This window comes from Prosopis cineraria, unplaced genomic scaffold, assembly GCF_029017545.1.
Source record: "Prosopis cineraria cultivar Desert tree isolate PC_DT_omini unplaced genomic scaffold, ASM2901754v1 PC10, whole genome shotgun sequence".
NCBI classification, from domain to species: Eukaryota; Viridiplantae; Streptophyta; class Magnoliopsida; order Fabales; family Fabaceae; genus Prosopis; species Prosopis cineraria.
The window spans coordinates 11,777,255-11,801,848 of record NW_026555341.1 but is presented as its reverse complement, the minus strand read 5'-3'; the positions used below and the strand labels follow the sequence as shown (position 1 = coordinate 11,801,848).

The window sequence follows — 24,594 nt, the reverse complement described above, 5'->3', positions numbered from 1 at the left end:
CGATTGCTCTGTATCAGAAGGCTGCTGAACTCGGAGACCCAGCTGGGCAGTGGCAATTTGGAATTTCCTATATTGCAAGGTATTTTCAGAATTTCAGTTTAAGCCATCTTGTTTTGCCGAGAAAAAAAGAAGAAGAAGAAGAAGTTTGAGTTATGTAACTATCGTTTCGTTTGTGGACCGGTAATTGTAGCTTCGATGTTTGCATTAATTTTGTTTATCATCCTCTTTTATCTTTGGAGGATTAGTACGTAGCAGTCACTGTCTAATTTTCCACTCGCATTCACTTAATGCCTAAATTAAATCACTTGCACTTGTAAATTACTATTAGCTGTGTCGAGAAATGTATTATAAGCTAACTTCTAATACTATCTATGCTCTTCAATCTGCATATACAATAGCCACTTTCGACTATAATCGGTGGTTAGTTGAGGATTAGAGGAAATGGGAAAATAAGCACAGACCAAGCATATCATAGTATATCTTAAGTTCTTACCATAAAGGCATATTACATTATATCTGCATTCTGCATATACAAAATCTTTACTGAATGCTTCACTCGTAAAAGCCTAGATGACAATAGTTTTATGATGATAGAAAATGGGGATCATAACGGTATACTCTTTTCCTGCAGCTGATTCTCTTAATAGTAAGGAGGCTTTAAAATGGTTATATAAAGCTTCGTTTGGTGGTAATGCTCGTGCTCAATACCAACTCGCGCTTTGCCTGCATCGAGGTCAAGGGATTAATAGTAATATGAAAGAGGCAGTAGGGTGTCTATTCTATCCTCTTATTGTCAATTATGATTGATCCCTTTTATTTTTAACTGGAAGGGGGCAAAGCAGATAATCCATTTCATCTTTATTAAGAATGCTTGAAACTTTTGTACGCTATTTCCTTCTTTATGACGACTCCGAAGTTGGTGATAAACCTATGTGATGGCATTTTAATGATCTTAGTGTGAGGATTATATCTTTAATGTCCAAAATATATGATGATACTAGGCATTCTTGGTTCCTATGTGATTATGATTTGTCCTGATCTTGGCTGATTAACAACTTGCCCTGGAATAGGCTAAGTGGTATCTGAAAGCTGCTGAAGGTGGTTTTGTACGTGCCATGTACAACATCGCCTTATGCTACTCCTTTGGGGAAGGTCTGAATCGTAGTCTTAAATTAGCAAGAAATGGATGAAGCAGGCTGCGGACCATGGTCACAGTAAAGCTCAATTTGAGCATGGGCTTGCTCTCTTTTCTGTAAGTGTATAAATGCTTTCTTATTTGAAACGTTCTCAGAAGAATAAATGCAATAAACAAACTGTCTATGATCTTCTCTCACTTATAACAAAGCATGGCTTAAAAAACCATGGGGTACTGACTTCTTCAATACAATCTCACCTTCCTTCTAGATTGCAAATGAACTGAATTGTTTGTGAACAATTCTGGTTTGGCTTGTACAGAAGAAGTTACTTCCATAGCAGTTCATTTATTAAATGAGTGAGCTTGAGTATGACATTAAGCTAGTTGAATTGGACCATTGGGCTTTGAAATTTGATGCTCAGCTAATTTACCTCATGAATGGCTTGTTTTAAAAATTTAATTATACATGCATATATATATATATATAATAGTATGCATTTTCTCAAGCATCAAATAAAAAATATTTCAAAGTAGATCCTTTGCAATCAATATTTTTGACTGTAGGGTGCAGTTATAATGTATAATCCGTTATATTCATAATTGTGGCTCTGCGGCTGATTTTTTTGTTGTTAGTGCTGTGATGCAAAATCAAAGTAAATGGAACGACACCTTAGATGAATCGGGGACTTTATTTGTGAATTCCATCACCTAATGAGGAAGTAACAATCATTTAGTGGTTTGAGAATCACTTTCCATCATTACTTTCCTTTCAAAAATCCTTCCATTTCCGCTTTCATGGGATTCACTTCAGCCAATGTTAAAATGCAAATTTCTTTAGAAAATCTTATGACTGCATGCTGCAGAGTGCAGTCAAAATATTGAAAACAAAGGGCAGCCAAGCTTGATCTTAACTTGAGTTCATTAATGATGCATGAATATTCATACACTTCTAAATTCTAATCTTCTTAAAAGTCGATGAAAGTTTCACAGCAACCGATAAAAGTTAGAACCTTTTAATCTTCCCAAGCTTTGGCTTGCTGCCTTGTATTCCCGGGGGGGGGGGGGAATCTACTACTTCTGACATTTATGCTTGTAGTGAGCAATGAGTTTTTCAGGATCACTTGCCTTGGTTTTAGGATTTGTTGATTGCACTTTCACATGTCATCTGTTTATATACCATGTAGGACTAAATTGATGGTCTGCTATGGCTAAAGTTATTCATAGACATTTTGCAATGATGGGTGACTGAAGGGTTCAAATTCTGAATCTAACTAATCTTCAGGTTTGTTGCTTCTTTTTAAATTAAAATATGATTGTTTCTAATGGAGGTAATGCTTCTGTACAGGAGGGAGAGACGATGAAAGCTGTGGTGTACTTAGAATTGGCCACTCGAAGGGGGGAAAGGGCTGCTGCTCATGTCAAGAATGTAATTTTTCAACAGCTTTCTGCAGCCTCTCGTGACCATGTCATGCATCTCGCTGACAGATGGCGTGCTTTGCCATCAATTTGACCGTTGATTCATGTCTTGAATCGCTTGTGATCAGGAAATTGCATATTTTGAGTGCTTATGCTGAATCTCGTGAAAGGCCAAGTCAGCGAAAAGACAGTGGTAACATGACCAAGGAAAGCAGGAGCTCGCTGGGAAATTTCCTATTGCATATCCTACGAATCTGATTGGCTGTCTTGTCGTAGGAAACGGTAAACTTGCTATAGTCAGTATACTCTTTTGCCAATTGCGAAAAAGGGCTGCTACTTTTCTCTGTAGGCACTAACATATTAATCAAACAGACAAGACCAAAGACCAAGACATAATGTAACAGGACTTTCTTGTCCTCCTCTTTGGTTCTTAAAAAAAGAAAAAAAATTGTTTTATTGTTTGGAGATAGAGTAAATATCAACAGCAAGGTGACAACACTTTCTTTGAATGAGTCGATATGATTTGATTTTTGCACATTTCCCATCTCATTCCCCAGTTCAATATTAATTTTCTTTTTTACCTGATAAAAAATTGTATTGTTTGGAAGAAGTGAAAGTAAAGTCAGACTTAGGAACATCAGGCAATGGGAAGGATGAAGTCAGAGAGAGTAATCTCCCCATCAACGGCGTGAAACTGTTGGTTAAAACAGAATATATGTCTACAGAATTCAAAGTCAAATAACTCTACTAAAGACACCATTAGTTAAGATTGGTAGGGGTGAACATGTCATTTTGAAAAAAATCCCTATATTTACTAGCAAAAGTGGTCTCCTTGGTGAATCTGGATAGTTAAACAGTGCCCTGAGTTCGAATACCTAACTATCTGTGTAACTCAGTTGGCTTAGTTTGATACTGATGGAGCTGCCTCTTCCCCAAGAGAAGTAGTCTTTCCACTTAATAACTAGTCGGATCTGCATTCTGTGCTCATCACCTACAGAGGTGATCTTGGCCCTTATTTTTAAATATTATATTATGAAAATACAAATTATAAAAATTATTATTAAATTTTGAGTGTCTAAAATATATCTAGATTGTCAATTTGTAAAAATTATAAAAATTTTAATATTAAATTGGATCATTCAGATCATATCTGAATTGTTCATAATATATCTGAACAGTCAATTTATAAAAGATATAAAAATTTATATTAAATTGGATTATTCAGATTAAATTTGAACTAATAAGATTGATTATCAATAGATTTATTAAAAATTTGATCTTTTTTATGCATTTTTATTTTGAGTAATATAAAATAAAAATAAAAATTTAAATCTAAATTGTCCAGATCATGTTAGGAGTGATGTGTATGATAGTGATCATTATGTAATGAGCACCGAGAGCAATTCAAATTTTATATTAAAAATTTCTATAATTTTTATTTTTACAAATTTAATATTTAAAATATTTAAAAATTAATTTAAAATTAAGGACAAAGATCATTTTAAGACAAAATGAAGGGCCATGATCACTCTTGTGAGTGATGGGCGTGCTCATCATTATTGATGAACATGGAATGCGGATCCATAGCTAGTTAAGAGTCAAGAACTCTAGATAAAAATGTCACCCTTTGAGAATAATTTTTTTACTCCCTTTGTCTTAATTATATGGTAAAATTTTTAAAACCATATCTGATTTTAAATATAAGACAAGGATGTAGTAATTATTTTTTTTAATATTGCTTCGTAATTGTATCAAGTTGTAATGACTAAACAAATTTTATTGTGGTAATTAATTTTAATGAAGAGCAAAATTAAAAAGTTGAACAATTTTTACAAGTCCAATGATATTAATTATCATTTTTAAAAACTGTAAAATTAGTTAATTTTGCCTAACAACATAAAGGGCGAAATTTAAAAAGTTAAACAATTTTTACAAGTACAATGATATTTAAAAAAACAGTAAAATTGGTTAATTTTACTTAACAAAATGAAGGGTAAATTTAAAAATTTAAACAATTTTTTACAAATTCAATGATATTGGCAATTATTTTTTTAAAACCCTAAAATTAGTTAATTTTAACTAAGAAAAGAGTAACTCATTTATTTGGCCAAAAAAAAAAAAACAAAGAGTAACTCATTTAGGTCTCTTGCATTGCAATCCGAACCATGGATATAGGAAGAGGGGCATGTGATTCCAACTTTTGAATTGTTCGGTCGGTTCCTTGTCAAGGCAAACTAACCTTCATGCTATAAAGAAAAATTTTATTTACTATAATCCTACGCTTTCAACAATGTTTATCTAAATGTTATAAATTAAAATTTGGTCTGATTAACATCAAGTTCTAAAAAATTTGTCTCAGGACAGCGTAAAACTTAGTTTCTATGAAGTCAAGTCCTATTCAATTAAAAAAAAAAAAGAATGTTAGATATCTGTCTCCCCCTCCCTCCCTCACCACTTATGCCACTAATCCATTTTTTTAGGTTAATGCAATAACTCCTATCATTTGTACAATTGTTACAACTTATAAACAATTCTCCCTCGCTTCATATGTATATTGAAGATGTAATATAAATTATTGAGATAAAAATTGTATAAATTTTAAATAAATACTTATTAAGTAATCATAAGTATTTTTACAAAAATAGTGTATATTTTTAAATTTAAAATTACAATTGATATGATATAAAATTTTTTAGAACTTGGTGTTAATCAGACTGAATTTTAGTTTGTAGCATTCAGATAAACATTGTTGAAAGTGTAATATTATGGTAAATAAAATTTTTCTTTATAGTATGAAGGTCAATTTGCTGCCTCTCTTCCATTGAGTATTCAAAAAAATATAAATAGTGGGAAAATTATATATTGGTCATGTGGAGCAGGTTTATTTATAGATAAGTCTCGTAAAATTTGAAACTATAACTAGGTTCTTTGGGACTTTAGTGTAATTTAAAATTAGGCTGTAAAGATAATAATATACCAATTAAATATACATTACATCAATTAAATAATTAATTTACAAGTACTTCATCAGCAGTTTACAACTATAATTTTAACCTTTTACAACTGTAATATTACAAATCTAATAGTTAAACAATCATGTGTTACTAACAAAGTTTAACATTAATTATTTATAACTTCTTCATCAATAATTTACAACTATAACTTTAACTTTTTACTACTATAATTTCACATATTCAATAGTTAAACTGATCAATTTAATTATTGGATATATAAAGTTATAATTTCAAAAAATTAAGTTATAATTGTAAATTATTTGACTGATGTAATTTGTATATGTGTGTGTGTGTATATATATATATATATTTAATAGAGGTATTATTATCTTTTTATCTCAATTTTAAATTACAACCCATCTCAAGAGATCTAGTCGAAGTTTATAAATTTTATAAAATTTATTTATAAATAAAGTTGTTTCACAAGGTCTATATGTAATTTCATAAACAGTTACTTTTCACTTTTATCTCCAAAAAGTTTATTTATTGTCATAACGTTAAAAAATTAAATAAAAACTAGAAATAGATATTTCAATATTTTTACTAAAAGCGTTAATGAATACCAAGAATGAAAAGAAGTTCCCTTTGAAATAAGAATGAAAAATTGCAAAGAATCAAATAAGAATAAAAAGGAATAAAATTGATTTTTCATAAATAAAAAATTATGAATTTGAATAAAATTTATTGTAATAATAAAGTGATAATGTTTTTATGTTTCTTATTTGAAAAAGAAAAAAACTTATATGTTTAACCTTATATACTTAAAATGTTTATTCTCAATTAAATCAAGACATGTGTATCACTTATAAATTATTTATTATATAATAATTTTTTGTTATTAATATTATTAACTCATTAAAATTTACTAGATTTGCTTATATTGGATAAAAGTAAGTCAAGTTCATAATGCTAAGTACTTAAGTTTTGCCTTTTAAAAAAAATCAAATCCATCATTTTCATCGATTTTAGAAAATCTATATTGAAAAAAGAAAAGAAAAAAGTGAGAATTGCAAAAATCTCATTGCTCTTTTTTCTTTTTAATCTCTCTTAAATTTTCCCTCAGCAATTATAGGGGATTGGGGTCCTTCATTGTCCAAATAAGGAACTCGATGCCAGTCATGTGGGAAGAAAACAAGCATAATCCATACCCGGAAGTGGCAGGGGAAAAATTATCTACGTATAAAATAAGAGTTTTGTTTTTCGGCCCAACCAGTTGGGACTTTTTTTTTTTTTTTATTGAAATGATTGTTCACGATGAGGTAAATTATGTGTTTGTTAAGCTCTACACCACTCAACATGAATGCGATTATGTGAAACCTGAAATTGCTTAAAACTAGCATATCCAAAGAGTATCTAAGTTCTTATGCACGGAGGCAGAGATTGGGAGGGAGGGAACGGCTATTAACAAGAATATGGGTTAGGTGTTTTATTAAGTTGTTCAAGTGTGATTAGACTTGAGTCAATATACGAAACCTCATATTAAATAAAGTTAAGCTTAATAACTAATATAAAATAAAGAAAAAGAATTTATAAACTTAAATTTTGAAGTTTTGATTTAAGATGTCATGTCCTTTTGTCATTTTTATCTATTTCTTCCCGTTTTTAGGTAATCACATCATTAATATGCGAAATCTCATATTGAATAAAATTAAACTTAATAATTAATATAAAATAAAGAAAAAGAACTCATAAACTTAAATTTTGAAGTTTTGATTCAAGATGTTGTATCCTTTTGTCATTTTTATCTATTTCTTCTTCTCGCTTTCAGGTAATTATATCATTGTACGTAATTGTCAACCAAGCCTTTAAAAATATTTGTAACCAAGATTTCATTCAACAACTTCCATAAAAAATTTTTTAGTTTTCCTTTACAAGTATATGGTGTGAGATTTGGCTAAAATTGAGGGGGCAAATGCACTCCCTCAATTTGGCTAAAATTATAAATATATGATGTGAGATTTAATGTTTTACACAATCACATCTTGTATCTTTGTATTTTACACCTCTATCATTAATTAATCATTTGAGATCATTCAAGTTCTAATTAAAATCTAAATATATTAATTACAAATTTTTCAATCCATAATAATTTAGTTTAAGCGTAATAAGTTTTAACACACAATATTAAATTCTTACTATACACGAGACAACTTTTATTAAAAAATATCATTATTTACATTTTAATTACAAAATTAAATCCAAAATTTTCACAATGATTTTTTTATTGTTTACATTTTATTTATTTCTTGCTCAACAATATAATTTTAAAACATGAAATCAGAAAATTGTAAATGCTTTGTGATCATTTTTCACCTCTATTATTGTAATGTATATAATTATTTTTCAATTATTAAATGTTTATTTTTTATAATATTAATGTTTTTAAATAAAATTGCACCCCTTGAGCTAGGGTCCTGACTTTGCCATTGCTTCTTCACTGGATTCAACACTATCTATTTTACTTTTCTCACTAATGTCTTTCATAGCCTTCTTTATATATGTTCAAATCATATGATATTTCTACAATATTTTTCTTAATGGATATCACACTCACCTTTTCTTATATTAAAAGGCTGCAATAAAAGAAGAGGTTACGTGATTAAATCCCAAGTGATGTTGGTGGTGGTAGTGGTCGTGGATGAAGAGTGTGTGTGCATCTCTCTTTTTTATGGGAGAAGAATAAGATAAGTGTAAAAAAGAGAGAATGAAAACCAAGTCCCAACAAATTTCAAAATCCCAAGTAAATCCCATTGGTCCTTATTTGGTATTATGATATATTGGAAAAGACTCAAATAACTTTAATAATTATAATAAAATATTTTGAATACAAAAATTTGCAACTTATCATCTTATATTTGCAACTCCATTTCTCGATTTGCAATTTAATTTCCTAATTTTACTTATAAACACGTGAGATTTTAATATTGAATTTTAAAATTGTTTGCAACTTATTTTCTCATATTCAAAACTCCATCTAATTATATTTGCAAATCCCTATCTTAATTTTATTTATGAACATATATCCCAACTCCAGCAATAAAAACCAAGTGGTACCGCCACCTACCCCACCATTTCCATCGAACAACCCAAATGCAAGACTAGTAAGGGAAATGTGAACCCATCAATGACAGTCCTAAGATGGAATATGACAAGATTGACACCTAGGAGATGCAGGATGCAGAACGAGAGTGAGACTATGAGTGAAGGAGGAGGAGGAGGACGGTGGAAGCAGTACACAACACAAACTAGAGTGAGACCAATTAGAGGAAGAAAGGGAAGAGCAGAAAGCAAATTATGGTGAAACTTGAGAGAAGTTTTGTTGCGAACAATGTGAGAAACACAATGGTGAAATCAAAATTCAAGATTGAGCTGTTAGATGTAAAGATATGCAAGGGAGAGGGGGGGGGGGCAATGGAATTTTTGTAGTAGTCCGAGCAATCTAGAAGTGGAGAAGATGACTTTGTAATCGAGGGCATTGAAATAATTGCATATTTATTTTTTAATCATTTAAGAGGTCATTGGACTCTGTTGGCATTTGAGAATTTCTTAGGACTTTATTCACATTAAATGGCTGTTTTGGGACTTAAATATCATTTTCCCAATACTCTATCACCATTTTATAAGAAAATTTTCAAACTTAACGGGTGTAAGTTTTAATTTAGATCCACACATTTGAATCGGGCAAACAATACACGCAAACAAATAGGCTAGCAGGTTCAAATCCAACACCTGAGACACTATCTGCCCCTCCATGGAAGAAAGAAATGTTAATAGCAAATAAATGACTGAAGCCAATCCAAACGGCCACATTACATTCTTAACTATCCAGATGGACCATAAGAAACTCCTTCGCTTCTAATAAGAGGCAATGATAGACGCACAAATTAGGCATCAATAACAGAACAACAACGTAGTTTTGAGTTCATTTAAAGCTTTGCAATGAGGCCATTCTGGCTGGGCTTGGAGGTTATGCCCTCTTTGTCTTCCAAATCGCTTGCGCTAGGTGGTACATCCACTGCTGGCGAGCAATTGAAAAAACCATGCGGCTGCATCATGAACAAAAATATTGTCAGTTTTGCTTTAAAACATGATAAAATAGTACTTGCATCTACATTCAGGTGGCCTTGACAAATGTTCCAAGTTTAATTTGAAACATGTGAGAGTTGTATGGATTTTTGGTTGTGTAAGCAGCATTTTGGTTTGCTTGAAATTGCTGCATCTACGAAGCATGGATACTTGAAAATATGAACGTTATGATAAATGAGTCCATATCAGTGCTACGATGTCCATGTGACTCATAATTTATTCATAAAAAGCTTTGCACACAAACAATGGGTATAGGCATAAACTGGTTGAGATATACCATGAGCATAAAACCAATGCGTTCCACTGGCATAACAGGCCAGTCTTCCAATCGAGGAACGTGTGTTATTCCAAATATGTACCTGAAATTTTGTCATTAAATTATATATTAAATGCTAAGAATAAACAGCCGCAAGGAAAGGTGAAAGGAGCCAAAAGTCCATAATTAAAGTCAAAATCTATCATCTCAGCTTATTACGACAAACTCAACTGCATGTTCCAGTACACAATGCAATAATTTACAACATGATGCATGCATAAAGCAAACTTGCATAGCAAAACACATGTGCAGCGAGATAGAGTGTACACGAGATTCTTGGGAAAATCTAGTCTACAACGAATAGAAAGACCAAGCCTATCATAATTTGATTTGTACATGGCTCTTCCTGAGAACTTATTGGCTAAGCCAACCAATCTTTTGTAAACCTGATTTTACTTGAGAATTTTTTAGTCATTGTCATTGCTAGTATTATCTCACAAAAGTAGAATCAAGTGAACTAACCAAAGAACAATATCAGCTTCTTCCAATGAGCGATTTTTCTGAACCCAAGTCGCCAAACCCTCTCCAACGCGTGGGTTTTGATTAGGGAACTCTCCTCCAGGATACATCTCATCAGATTTGTAAGCTGTGACCCAAAGGTTGTGTTTCAAGAAAGCGGCTCTTCTTAGAAACTTGGCCTCTGAACCAGCTAATGGTAAACAATTTGAGCCTGGCACTAACTTGTAACCTGTTAGCTGCCCAGTTCTGTTAACAGCCCTCGTGTTCCTTACCTAAAATAATAAATCACTTTAACAACTGTTGTTGGAAGCTAATAAAATAATATTCCAAACAAATAAACAACCCCAGTTTTAATATTCAAGCAACTAAAAAATTAAATGAATATGCCAGGATATATGACACAAAACTATTCAGACAAGTTAAAAAAAGATCAGAAAGAGGAGGAAGAAGCAATGAGCTATGAACAAATAAACACAACTGTAAGGTACAAATCATCCTTAACATTATTAGGAATGGCAGAGCAAAGAAGCCGACTTTTCAGACACGTCCAATCCCCCCTAACATCAACCATGGATCACAAAAGTAAGCAAGTTTGGAAACTTTACAATCCAATGACGAGCAGATAATGGATTACAGTCACGCATTGCTTCTAATTCTGATTTAAGCAGCTTCTCCTCTGCATAGAATGCATTATTATGAACGTTATTCTGCCCTGGCTCTTCAACTTTGACATCCACCTCAACAACCTGGTATAGAGAATATATATCTATTAATAATTTTTTGTATTCTCATAGAAAAGCAATAAGTAACTGTGATGGAAGCAGTCAACTGTAACCACATAGCAATACTAATTTTAGTTTAGCAGTCAACTGTAACCGTACCAGCCTAAGTTCAACGTGGCAATAGGCACGCAAGCACACAAAAAACAGGAAAAGAGGGGGGGAAAAAAAGATTAGAAGAAGCCTCACTCAGCCATGGGAAGCTACGTAAAAAATCACAGTAAATTACCCGAAATCTTAAAAAGAAAAGCCATATTGTGTACAATGTAACATCCTCTCCTTAGATAATAATATATAACTATCATTTCACCAAAATTGTGATAACATTTTAAACTTTGATACATGCTAAATTATCTGTTTCATATGAATAATTATCACTGTTTAAAATGAATTGTGTGATATGTGATAATATGTTTAAAATACGATTTTAGTAAATATTTTTATCAAATTTTGTGACATTTTAGTATTTCATGGTTATTTCGGATAAATTAAATGGTATGTAATCAAATTTTAACAAACATATTTATTAAAAGGAATATGCCAAATAATTAGTTAATCAAATACTAACCATTTTCAGAAAATTAGAATTAATTCAATACTTCGCCAACAATGATAAGCTTAAGGGAGTAGTAATCTTCATGCTCAAGATACAGAATCCAGTGCAAGGGAAGGACTTCCGATCTATTGCTTGTTGCAATTTGATCTATAAAAAAAAATTACAAAGATGTTTTCTACAAGATTGAGTAGAGTACTTGCCAACAATTGTGGGAGAATATCCTAGGGGCGTTTGTTCAGCAAAGGTCTGTGACTCACAAAATTCCACTTGGCCATGAAATTCTTACAGGTTACTCTAGGGAAAAATCCCACCTAGATGCACCTCTAAGATTGATTTGAACAAGCCAACAAGGCATATGATTCTCTTGGGTGGGAATTCTGAAGGGCGACAATGGAAGGATGGGATTTAAACTCAATATTTGTTCACTGGGTGCTTGCCTGTGTGGACAGCCAAATACTTGACCTACATCAACGGAGGGCAAGAGGGTTGCTTTCCTGGAGTAAAGGGAATTAGGCAGGAGATACTATGTCTCATTAGCTATTTGTTTTGGGAATTAAGTACTTGAACAGATTACTCCAATTGGGTTCTAAGCAGAAAGGATTCCAATTCCACCCAGGATGCCATAGATTTCAACTGAATCATATTTGCTTCGCCAATGATCTATCAGTGTTTTACAGGGGTGATATCCATTCTGTGGCCATTATTCAGGATGCTCTTCAACAATTTTCAGCTGCTTTTGGATTGACCATCAATGCCAATAAAAGCACAGCCTACCTTGGTGGTGTGTCAATAGATGCACGAGAGGAAATTTTGAATTGCCAAGGCTCAAAGGAAGGTGAGCTTCCAGTATGATACTTGGGGGTTCCTTTAAATTCAAAGAAGTTGGTCTATAAGGATTATGAACCATTGATTGAGAAGATGGTGGGTCCTCGGTAGCATCAAACATTGGAAAGCTAGACAACTCAGTTATGCTAGTAACCCCCTCCCCTTGGCATTGCATTGTTAGGAATGGCTTCTCTCTACCAATAATGTCATTCATTGCTTGGCTGGCCTTACGTTTCAGATTGCACACTAAAGTTAAATCGATGAAAATGAACATTTTACAAAATGACAATTGTGTGTTTTGTAATGCACATCCTGAAACTGGGACTATTTATTTTTTGATTGCAAATTGCAAAGTCTCAAACAGTTCTTAAGGATATGGGTAGAGTTTGACATTAGTTCTTATCGATCTAAAATATGGCAACGTGTTTTTTTCAATCTAAACACAAGACTCGACCTATCTTCAAGTCAAGAGTAGCTATTTTCTGTGCAGCTACATATACTAGATGGCAAACCAAGAATGATGCGACCTTCAAGCAGGAAAATCTCTGCTGTGATAGTACATGCTTTAGGGTGATTAATGATCTGAAAATGAGATGGAAATACTTTTGATAGATAAAAATAGACACCAAAAGCTATAGGTTTAAGGTTTAATATTTTTTTTTTAATTTTTTGGGGTGTCCTTATAGTGTAAATATTGCAGGTTCTATTGAATTTACGTACTTCACTTTCTTTCAAATAATAATAATTTCACTTACAAGGAGTCAAGTGACTGTTCCTGGCTTATTTAAAAATTTGAACTCTCTAATTAATCTAAACAGCAAAATAGAAGTAAACATTTATGATATTTCTCAAATACTCTAATTTAAGAAACAACATAATTAGTTAAAGGAGAAATGGTAACAAAGCTAAAGATATCTCTTATAACAAACAAAACTATCAACCAAACAAATCAAGGCCATCTGATTCATGGAAGATGGAAAATAATGGGTGAGAAAAAAACTGACCTGGTTGAATGCTTCCCCAGGCTTGCAATCAACTGCCATGTCCATACGAGCAACAAAAAAATGTTGGTGAACAGGAGCATACAATCCAGGTGCAATAGTTGTACCATATTTTCGAAATTCACCAGGTTGCAATGCTCCTAAGCTAAGAATTCCTGTGAGCTTGACCTCAGCTTCTATTTTCCCATCCTGCAAGAAGAACATTCAGGAAGCCAATTGACTTGAATTGCATGCTTGAGTTTGACTGAACTTGATTGAATAGAAGAAAAGAATTGGGAAAAACAAATGGAAAACTATAAGAAGCCAAACAAGCCGGTAAGAGTAGGCAAATGTGTAGGTTTCATAAGTATGCCACCAGATCTCATTACGGCAACTTTGGGAAAACTGATTATGCACGAGACCATATCAATTCTTTCTAGAAATTTGGTTGATATGCTCAGATATAGATAGCATAGCAAGATCCAAGAAATTTTCAAGCACAAACTACCTTTGAACTCACAATCAGAGACACTTGCATTTGTTTTGATAGAGTTTAGAACACTGGGCATCAAAATCACTTGGCCATTCTACCTCCTTAAAACACATTCACAGATGAATCAATGTAGACATTATAACTTGCCTGATAAAAATGCCAGAAAAATCCATACTCATAGTTTGCTACAGTACATATGAAAGATACTGTCAGCCTCCTAGAGCGTCGGACCTCAGCCAAACCTGATCTCCAATCTTGATGTTTCCACAGGATGCCATGATCTTCTTCGTGCATGCAAACACAATTCTCAGTTGTTTCAACACCTCCAGTAAAATTTGTGAAATGTGCATCAAAGTACTTGATATAGCCTAAACAATCACAGCCCTGCAATAATAATGGCATACAAACAAATTCAATTCCACCTAGAACAGACAAAGATTACTAATTGAAATGAAAGTAAAAGGGGGGAAAAAGGAAACAAAGCAAATACCAACCTTCTTAAGAGAATGAGCATTTTTACCCAGCCCATCTTCCCCAGCATCAAAAGCATTCTTTCTATAGTGGGGATCATTTGGATCACCATAAGGAACAACCATCTCGACAAAACTCAGCCTGTGGGCCACTGCTCTTCGACCTCGACTACCATCAACATAGGCTACAGAATATATGACCAAGCCCTCTCTAGGAGTGAAACCAATACGAAAATTCCACTGCCAATCAAAAAGCAGAATTAGAGAACATCAATTTGACAAAGAAATTACAAGAATAGCCACATTAACATAACCACCTTCTGCCATTGAACAAAGTGCCCATTGACACGAAAACTTGGACCTTCAGGCTGAATAATTTGTAAGGGTTTCACATCACTTCGATCAACTCCTCCCCGTGTTTCACCAGGTGTATAATTTCTCAATGGATCAGCAGGAGGAAGATGAACTAGTTTACGGTCCTCAAACTCAAGAACAACCATGTTTTGCATATCAACAAGAACATGGATGCCTTCAACTGGGCGAGCATAACCATTTTCTATGGGGCAGTCACTCTCAGTTCTACAGAAGATTAATGGTTTAGCAAGTCTGCGGCTAGGAGCATCAGCTTCACTATGATATCCTACGCACCTGTAAGAATATAACCTCCTAAATCAGAATTTAAAAGAACAAATGGTCTAATTGAAGAAATTTTGACAGTAACTAACCAGGGATCCACCATCACAAGATCCATATCTTCTATCCCTCTCTTCTTCATTGCTTCTTGAAATGGAGGATAGTCCTTAACAAGAGCTTCACATTCAGCATACTCCACAGCATCCTGTAAATGCACAGAGAAAATGACTCAGACCAATTTTTATTACATTTGGGAAATAGGAATGATATGATGGTCATAAAGACTAATGAGTCAAGAAGGAAACAGCGGTCATAATCAACACAGCAATACCTCCCAAGTCCTAACTTATTCTACAGCAGCATGCACAGGTACGAGAAACCCATAATGGATAGACCTATCCTCTACTGTCACAATGTGATTATATGATTATCATATTATGACAGCAATTAAAGGTTAGATTCTGTCACAATGTGATTATATGATTATTATATTACGACAGCAATTAAAGGTTAGATTATGAAGTTTTTTTTCCTCATTTGCTTATCATAAATTAAGTATATCTATAGGAAACTCAACACGCATCTTACACAAACAGTGTATAGGATTATTTGATGTCGTTGCAAATATTCATTATTTTTAAGAAACCATGGCAGACAGTTAGGCAATTTATTTAATAATTCAAATTTGAAATAAAAATGCCAAGAACATCTCAGGAACAGTAAAGAACTATCAGAATTTGCAGTTTTCCAATTCTGCAAGCCCTCCATGCATAAATTTTGGGAACGAGGAAGACAGTAATGTAGTTATCAATCAGCTTTGCAGTGAAGAAGATGCTACAAATCCTAAAACAGCAAATTTTTCAAGAATGGAAAAGAAATCTGGATACCATAGGAGGCTGAACATCCGGAACAACTTCAGAAGCAATGACTTTGCCCCTATGATGACCACCACGAGTTGCAGCATGAACTTCAGTAAGCTCAACGATCCATATGCTTGTCTCATTTGACCTTTTGTTATAAACAACCAGTCTTGCTTTCCTTGGGGGAAGTTTAGTAGGAATCACAGGTCCACCTTTTGTCCTGGGGAGTAATGATGGTTGGAAAGGTGGGAAGAAATATGCATCTGCCAGTGCAACAACGTGCTTGTCGGGTTCTACCAAAACTACTTCAACAAAGCGCATGCTATCACGCACCTGACATGAAATCAAAAAGTTTAATCAATCTGTGAGCACAAGTATGTTCTCCATATATAAAGAAAATTCTCTAATTGACCTCAGGGGTTTTCCCAGCGGCCCGAACAGTAGCCACAGCCACAGATATTTCAGCAGCAGATAGTGGATCCAGAGGGTGGCTGGTTTGAGCTCTCACCATGACTGGAATGCCTACACCAACAAGGAAACAACATTTAAAGCTAACATCACTGGCAAAGTCTACAATGCTCTCTCGTTGACCAGATTGAGAAGGACTATGAGTTGATGCGACATCTGATATGATCTCAACATGAATTATTTTTCTCTAAGCAATCTCAAAGGCCAGATGGCAGCTCATTCAGCTAAATGAACCGAACAGGGAGCTCAAAATTCTGATAATCATGATTAAAGAAATCAGGTAATAACTTAACACGCAAAATATGAGAATACTTCCGCACGTTAACTAAGTAAACAAGTATAATGATGAGTGAGATGAGTCAGCGAGATGTTTCAAAGTCAACGAATTATAATAGAGAAAGACAATAGTCAAATAAAATTGACTAAGTAATTTGATATGGCCAATCTGCTTATTCCATTTCAGCGACTCTAAATCCACTGAGTTCAATTCTTTCTCTGCCTTCATGTTAGTATCAGCATGATAAAGTCAGACATCAGATCAACGGAGTAAAACAAATAAAAAACCTCAAAGAAATGAATAAAAAATATCAAAAGAGGAAACCTTTGGTTGAAGTGGTTTTTGGAGGAGGCTCAGTGAAGGGATCCACAGTGGCCATCAAGGTGGCGACGGACGCTCTGTTTCGGATCGGATCCTCCGGCGGATCGGCCGAAGTGGAAGATCGGTTAACAAGCGAAGGAGCTGTAGAAGAATTCCGGTTGTTATTGTCGCCGCAACAAGGCGTCGTTTTTTCCTGAGCTGAGGCCATTGTAAAGGATTAGCGAGCTCACCGTATCCGCCGTAGTAGATCTCACTGTAGTATCCCACTGACATACAGCAATGCACAAGAAACTTGGTAGCACTCTCCACCGCCGCTTCCACCACTCGAAAGCCTAAAACTCCGATCAATACGAACGTGAGTGTTGACTCAGCGAGGAAGGAGTATGGTTAGTGGGCCGATACAGAGGCCCCTTTCAACACATTTAAGAGAGACGAAGCTGCTTTTACCCGAATGACGACAACAAAAGCGAACAGGGAAAGTGGGTTTGGCGGATCGTTTTTAATATTAATGGAGTGACACTCTATATATAAAGACTTGTTGCTTTGCCCGTCAGGGCCGTTTCTGATAAGCACTGATCGAAGTTGGTGGTGGTGGGGTCACCACACGGGAAGGTACTACGCGCACGACTTTGAGAGTCTGAGTCGTTTGCCGTAAAAAGACGTCACCGCAAGCGAAACTGACGAGGTCTGTCTGTCCTCTAGTTCCCATGTTTTTCCTGAAAATTCATGCAAAATATGCTTCCTAGAATGTAATTACACCTGCTACATTTATTATTTACAAATTTTATAAGTATTCCCTGACCAAAAATTTAATATTTTTTTAATTTTACACGTACTTTTTATAATTTTTCCAAAATAGAGAATAAATTAATGAAAATACTATGAATAAGAAAAATATGACTCCTTCTGTTTTTAAATATAAAAGAAAATAATGAACTCATACAATTTAAAAAAAATTAGTTAAATATAATAATTATGTATAAAAATTTTAAAATTAAATTAAAATATTCCTGTAATTAATGAAACAAATGTATCTGATAAAAATAAACATTAACTTTGTAAGGAATAATATAAAGACAATGTGATAAATCCTTCTTAAAATTTGCAATTTTATTTATAAATAAAAAAAAAATATGATAATTTTTTTTATATTTAAAAACAGGGTAGTATATTTATTCTATTTAATGGTATAATAAAAAAGATGTAAACATTTTAAAAAAAATAACAGCATATGCACACACAAATAAAATAGACACATATGAAGATGCGGGATGAATCCGTTTCACGTCATATGCATATCCCTAAGCGAATTAAATCTTGAAATACAAGGCAGTTCCTCTTCCTCCACATGGGTTATGGTTTGAATCAAATATTTATATTTTATTTAATACAAAAATTTTAAGTTAAATTAATTAATGAATATTCTATCTTCTTAAATAGATAGATAGATATATATATATATATATCATATTTCTTAGTTCGTGTAAAAAAATTAAGAATGACTTATATTAATAGGAAGCTGTGAAGAAAGCTCTTAAGCTTTTTCCCCCCTTTACAGAACAAAAAAGGGCAAAATTGCATTGCAGGACGGTTAAAGACCCTTAATTACTAAAAAATAAAATAAAGGATTTTAAAATTACTCTGAAATCCTTTGACGTGAAATTTGACAAAAAGATTGAATGAAAAAAAGACAAAATATAGCCCTACTTGTCAATTTTCAATATCATGCTTATTATTTCTAATAAAGGTGCTAATTAAATCATTATTGTTACTTGTCATTTATATATGTATATATATTTATCAGAACAGTATGCTCACTTATCATTTTTCAAAATCATGCTTGATAGAACTTTACACGTGTTATTTTTTTATATTTGTGCTTGTTCAAACATTATCATTTGTTATTTTCTATATGCATGCTTGTAAAAATTAAGGCTTTTATCAATTCAGATCACCATGCTTGTTAGAATCTATAATATTTATATCTATAATATATTGTATTTATCATCAAATGGTACTATAAATCTACAGAACCATCTAACTTTTACTTTTTTTATTTGTTATGATTTTTACTTTTTTTAAATTTGTTTTTTGTGACTGTCGGATGGTACTATATATCTATAATACCATTCGACTTTTTGACTTTTTTTTTTATTTTTATTTTTTATTTTTTTAATATGATACATTAAAAAAAGTACAAAATAATGTGGGCCCTATAGTAAAAGAAGTACATGTGAAACCTAAGAAAATAAATTGCTAATATGAAACTTATAATTAAAAATGAGTATAATATTTTATTTATTTTTATCTTAATTAATACATCTCTTTTGTTTTTTAAAATCTATATGAACATTTCTTAATATGAATAGTTATAAAATACAAGCTTTTTTTTATTTTTAAGATTTTATTTTCATTCATCTAATCATTAGTTGACTATTAAGTCATGTTATTGAACCAAAATACCCCTATTTAAATATAAATATTGCCTAAAAATAATTTAAATGATGAAAAAATTTATTTTATTATTATTTAAATTTATTTATTTTGTAACTTTTTAAAAAATTAAATGTATAAAGTAGCCAAAAAAATATGCAAAGGTGGGGGATCTACATTTATAAATGTGAGTGGGACCTATAATTTAATTAATAAAATTTATTTATGTGAGATGAAAACCATTTACCACACAAATTTTCATTTATAAATGTTAAAATTATAGATAAGATGTCATTACCGTATATGTTTTATTTTCCTTAATGTGTTATATTAGGCAATACATTTTGAAAAAGAACAATCTAGATTGTATTTTAAATTACCAGATGATAAATGTTAAAAAATAATTACTCCCTCCATTCAAAAATATAAGGCATTTTTTAAGGAGTTAGATGTTAAAAAATGTAAGGCATTTTTAGTATTTTAAGATGTATTCATTATCTTTTTTATCAAAAGTACCTTTATTGATAATGACTTTATATTTATTGTAGGGTGTTTAATAGGAGTAAATATGAAAAGATATGGTTAGTTTAAAAAAAGGTAACTACTTTATGAGGGTGAGATTCGATTAAAAATTTCTTACATTTCAAAATGGAGGGAGTATATTTTTTATTATGTATAAATGCAAAATAAAAATTATTCATTATAGGTATCATCCTATTTTTTTATCTTAATTAATGATACATGTTTTTTATTTTTTGAAATCCATATGAATATTTTTTAGTTTGAATAGTTATAAAATACAAGCTTTTTTATTTTTAAGATTTTATTTTCATTTATCTAATCATTAGTTGACTATTAAGTCATGTATATTAGACCAAAATGCCCCTATTTAAATATAAATATTGCCTAAAAATAATTTAAATGATGAAAAAATTATTTCTTCATTATTTAAATTTATTTATTTTGTAACTTTTTTTAAAAAATAAATATATAAATTAGCCAAAAAAATATGCAAAGGTGGGGTCCTACATATTTATATATTTTTAGGTGTCAAGAGTTGAGCTCGACTATAATTTTTTTTAAATATTTTAAACTCAATATGAATTGAGACTCTAAAAAAAATACAGATAATATTAGATTTTAACAAACTTGATTTTTAAACAATAGAGGTAGTGTGTTATAAAAAAGCACGTGGGACTTATCATTACAAAATTTGAGTGGGACCAATAATTTAATTAATAAAATTTATTTATGTAAGATGAAAACTATTTGCCATACAAATTTTCATTTATAAATGTTATAATTTTAGAGAAGATGTCATTATAGTATATGTTTTATTTTCCTTAAGGTATTATATTGGGCAACATATTTTAAAAAAGAACAAGTTAGATTATATTTTAAATTGCAAGAGGCGATAAATGTTAAAAAACAATTATATTTTTTATTATGTATAAAAGTAACTCATTGCAAAATAAAAGTTGTTTCTTATATGTATCGTCCTATTAAAATTTTAGTCTCATACTTCTTAACTATGAGATACTTTAGGAGAAAAAAAAGAAAGAAGAAGTTGTTCATTAAATTTTAATTTATATGGGATAATACATTTTAAATAAAATAAATTATGATTTATATTTTTAATATATATGGACAAAAAAATTTTAAAATAAAATATTCTTGAGATTTTAATTTTCACAAATTAATATATTATAGAATAAAATACACTAGAATTTCTTTTGTTTTGTTAGAGTTATAAAGACTTCTTTTTATTTTAAAAACTTATACTTTAGTCTCATTTTCAATATGGTTAGAAATATTATGTTAAATATTCTAAAATATTTTATTTATTATTTGTATTTATGTTGACAAAATTTAAATTATTAATTTACCCCTATAATCTATTTGTCTATTCTCTTGCTTCCTAATTTAAGAAATTTCAAACAATTTTAGGCAAAAAAAATAAAAAATTAATTATGTCAATAATTTAAAAATATTTTATCAAAACTATAAAATTTAAATAAACATAAAACATAAATCATATTAATTAATTTCTCTCTTTTTCCATTAAGTTTTTTTTTTTCACTTATGTGTTTGAAATATTATTTTAATAAACTTACTCCTTTAGTTAAAATATGTAAGGTATTTTTTAAGGTTATTTCTTAAAGGTTGGATGTTAAAAAATATAAGGCATTTTTAGTGTAATTATTTTTTTAAAAGTATCCCTAATAAAGAAATTATTTTATATTTATTTTAGAGTAAAACAATCAATTAAATAGTAAATATGAAAAGATGATGTTATTTTAAAAATAAGTATTCCCTCTGATCCTAATTATAGAGCAGAGAGAAAAGAATTTTTTTAGTCCTATTTATAAGTCACATTATTAAATTTTCATTATAAATTTTTTCTTTTACCCTACATTGAATATTGAGAGAGAAAATATGTTATTAAAATATATATATATATATATATTTAATAGGGGCAAAGTTAAAAAATTATTAAATTTTAAGATATAGTTAATGAGTTTTAAAATTTTTCTTGATATTAATGAAACATGTTGGAAGTGACTTATAAATAGGACTAGAGGAATAATTACTTTGTTAGGAGTGAGATTCGATTAAAAATATCTTATATTTTTAAAAAGATAGAGTATGTATTTAATTTTAAAAAAACACTAAATAAATTAGTTTGTATGACTAATAAATTTAAAATATGAATAAAAATTTAAAAGAATGTATTAGTAATGGTATTTTAATCCAACCTATGTAACTTAACTATTAACTAATGATTGGATTGATAAAAATAAAAACTTAAATATAGAAGGCATATTTGTATTTTATAACTCTTAACTATTAATTTTATGGGGGATTCATATAGATTTTAAAAATAAAAAATTTTATAATTAAGATAAAATAAAGGAAAAAGTAATATATTTTACTTTAAAGATATTAAAATATTTTTAATAGGATTAATTTGTAATTTAAACCCTAAACTATAGATTTAAAGACGATTTAAACCCTAAATTTCTAAAATGTACATTTTGAACCCTAAATGATTAAAATTAAAATAATTTTATCTCACTGTTAAATTTAAACAAACATCTATCAATTTTTAAAGTTGAGATCTAATATATAATTTTTATCAAATTTTACTATTACTCTCTCCTACCCGTGCATCGCATAGGATAAAAATCTAGTTACACTTGTTAATTTTTACAGCGGAGCATGTTCAGAAGTCATGGTTATTTGTCATTTTTTTATATTCACTTGTTAATACCCTCACTTGTTATTTTTTACTACCATGCTTATTAGAATATTATACTCCATTTGTTTAAAAATGTAAGGCATTTTTAACTGAATCTCACTCCTAATAAAGTAGTTACTTACTTTCAAACTAACTTTATCTTTTTATATTTATCTCTATTAAATACCTTACAATAAATATAAAATTATTATTAATAGAGGTGCTTTTAAAAAAAAGCAATGATTACACATTAAAAGATTAAAAATGTTTTATATTTTCTAACATTCAATCCTCAAAAATGCCTTACATTTTTAAACGGAGGAAATACTTAGTATTTTTCAAATTTTTGCTTATTAAAATGACATCATTACATGTCATTTCTAATATGTGTGCTTGTCAAACTAATATTTCTGCCTGATAAAATTTAGAAGGATTGTTTCATCTTTTCTCATTAAGTCATTATGTGAGATGCAACATCAGGGCTTTTGGAGTAAGTATAGAATATTTTGATCCTTTTTTATAATTAAGGGTCTTTAAATGTCCTTCAATACGATTTTCCCAAAAAAAAAAAATGCTCTCACCATTTTAAATAACTATAAAAGAATATCAATGAAACACCTTTGAAATAATTTATATCAGGACTTCTAACAAATAAACATTAATAATTAATAAATAAAGTTTAAATTTTGATAAGTATATAATTCGTTCAAGTCTTTAACAAATATTAAATCATTTCAGCGGTTTTCATTCATATTCTCCCTAGCCATATAATAATGTCTCTGATGCATTGCATCTGCTGGGCCTTTTGTGCACATGAATCACTGGAATATGCTACAAGGTTCCTCGCTTTGCCTTTGAGTTGGAGGGCCCTGTACATAATTATTCAGGAAAGAAAACCAAAACAAATCTTTATAGCCCCCAAGAGAAAACGACGACTAAGGGACCCGAAGATCTATGTGTGTGTACATAACGTAATTTCTTGACCAATCCACCCATGTAATGATTTAACAAAATGGGATCCTATTTAAAGCAATCATTTTAAATCCTAAAAATGTTACAAAACTCATTCAATAGTGAAGCGTGGTTTTTAGAGGTTAAAAATTTGCAAACCAAGTTTAAAACCGGGTGAAAGGTTAAAAAAATCATTTTAGAAAACAAAATTAGAACAAGGGCATTTATATCCCGAGTGTGTCATGCACCTAATAGCAACATTGACAAAGTAAACAATGACAACAATTTTCAGATGGGCATAACTTTATTTACAAATATTCAAATTGAATAATTCAAATGTCCACATGAAATTTATTAAATAAATTAGTTAATGATTTTAGTTTGGTATAAAAAATTTTCTGTATGAGATTTTTAGCCACAAAATCTCATTAAGGGACAAAACACACTCTCCCAACACTCTCTAACTTTTCAAACTACAGTTAAAGTCAAAAACCAATGTGTAAGACACTTGACCACATTCAATACATGCCAACTAACACTTATAAACCAATATCTACTCAATCACATGAAAATCTCTATAGTTAGATTACAGCAATCTAACATAGTTAATATGAAAAAATCAACATAAATGAACATAAGCTAATCTTTAACTTCAAACACATTGTAAATCATTAGAAAATATCAAACTATGGCCATAAATGTCAAAACTAACTCATGGCTATCAAATACAAGTTTGCTGAAAACGAGGAGTCACATGCTCATATGTACAAAATATGCCTTATAATTGACAAAATATATATAACCCAATAAAAGAGGCCTAACTAGACAAAATGATGTCTACACACATCAAACTACACCTTTAGTACTTTTCCAACTAGACTTTT

The 24,594-nt window shown here is 30.8% G+C and overlaps 2 protein-coding genes across 3 annotated transcripts; one reads left to right on the top strand and one right to left on the bottom strand.

Moving 5' to 3' along the window:
* The first annotated feature begins 323 nt into the window (after positions 1–323).
* LOC129321322 (F-box protein At1g70590-like) lies at positions 324–3,088 on the top strand. Its single transcript, XM_054967062.1, is given in 4 exon segments — positions 324–765; positions 1,071–1,176; positions 1,179–1,252; positions 2,481–3,088. Coding segments are annotated over 4 exon segments (513 nt in total). The 5' UTR covers positions 324–597; the 3' UTR covers positions 2,646–3,088.
* A 6,192-nt stretch (positions 3,089–9,280) lies between these two features.
* Positions 9,281–17,575, bottom strand: LOC129322342 (amine oxidase [copper-containing] zeta, peroxisomal-like). Of its 2 annotated transcripts, XM_054968651.1 has the most exons (13): positions 17,319–17,575; positions 17,092–17,229; positions 16,435–16,544; positions 16,050–16,355; positions 15,255–15,367; positions 14,847–15,177; positions 14,554–14,769; positions 14,207–14,443; positions 13,591–13,776; positions 11,032–11,172; positions 10,430–10,698; positions 9,929–10,010; positions 9,281–9,611 (listed from the first exon to the last, which is right to left on the bottom strand). In XM_054968651.1, exons 1-13 carry the CDS (start codon positions 17,359–17,361, stop codon positions 9,492–9,494), a joined length of 2,292 nt encoding a protein of 763 aa, XP_054824626.1. In that variant the 5' UTR covers positions 17,362–17,575; the 3' UTR covers positions 9,281–9,491. The 2 variants fall into 2 exon arrangements, with proteins under 2 accessions (XP_054824626.1, XP_054824624.1); XM_054968649.1 differs by having other exon boundaries at positions 17,092–17,575.
* Between the last annotated feature and the right edge of the window lie 7,019 nt (positions 17,576–24,594).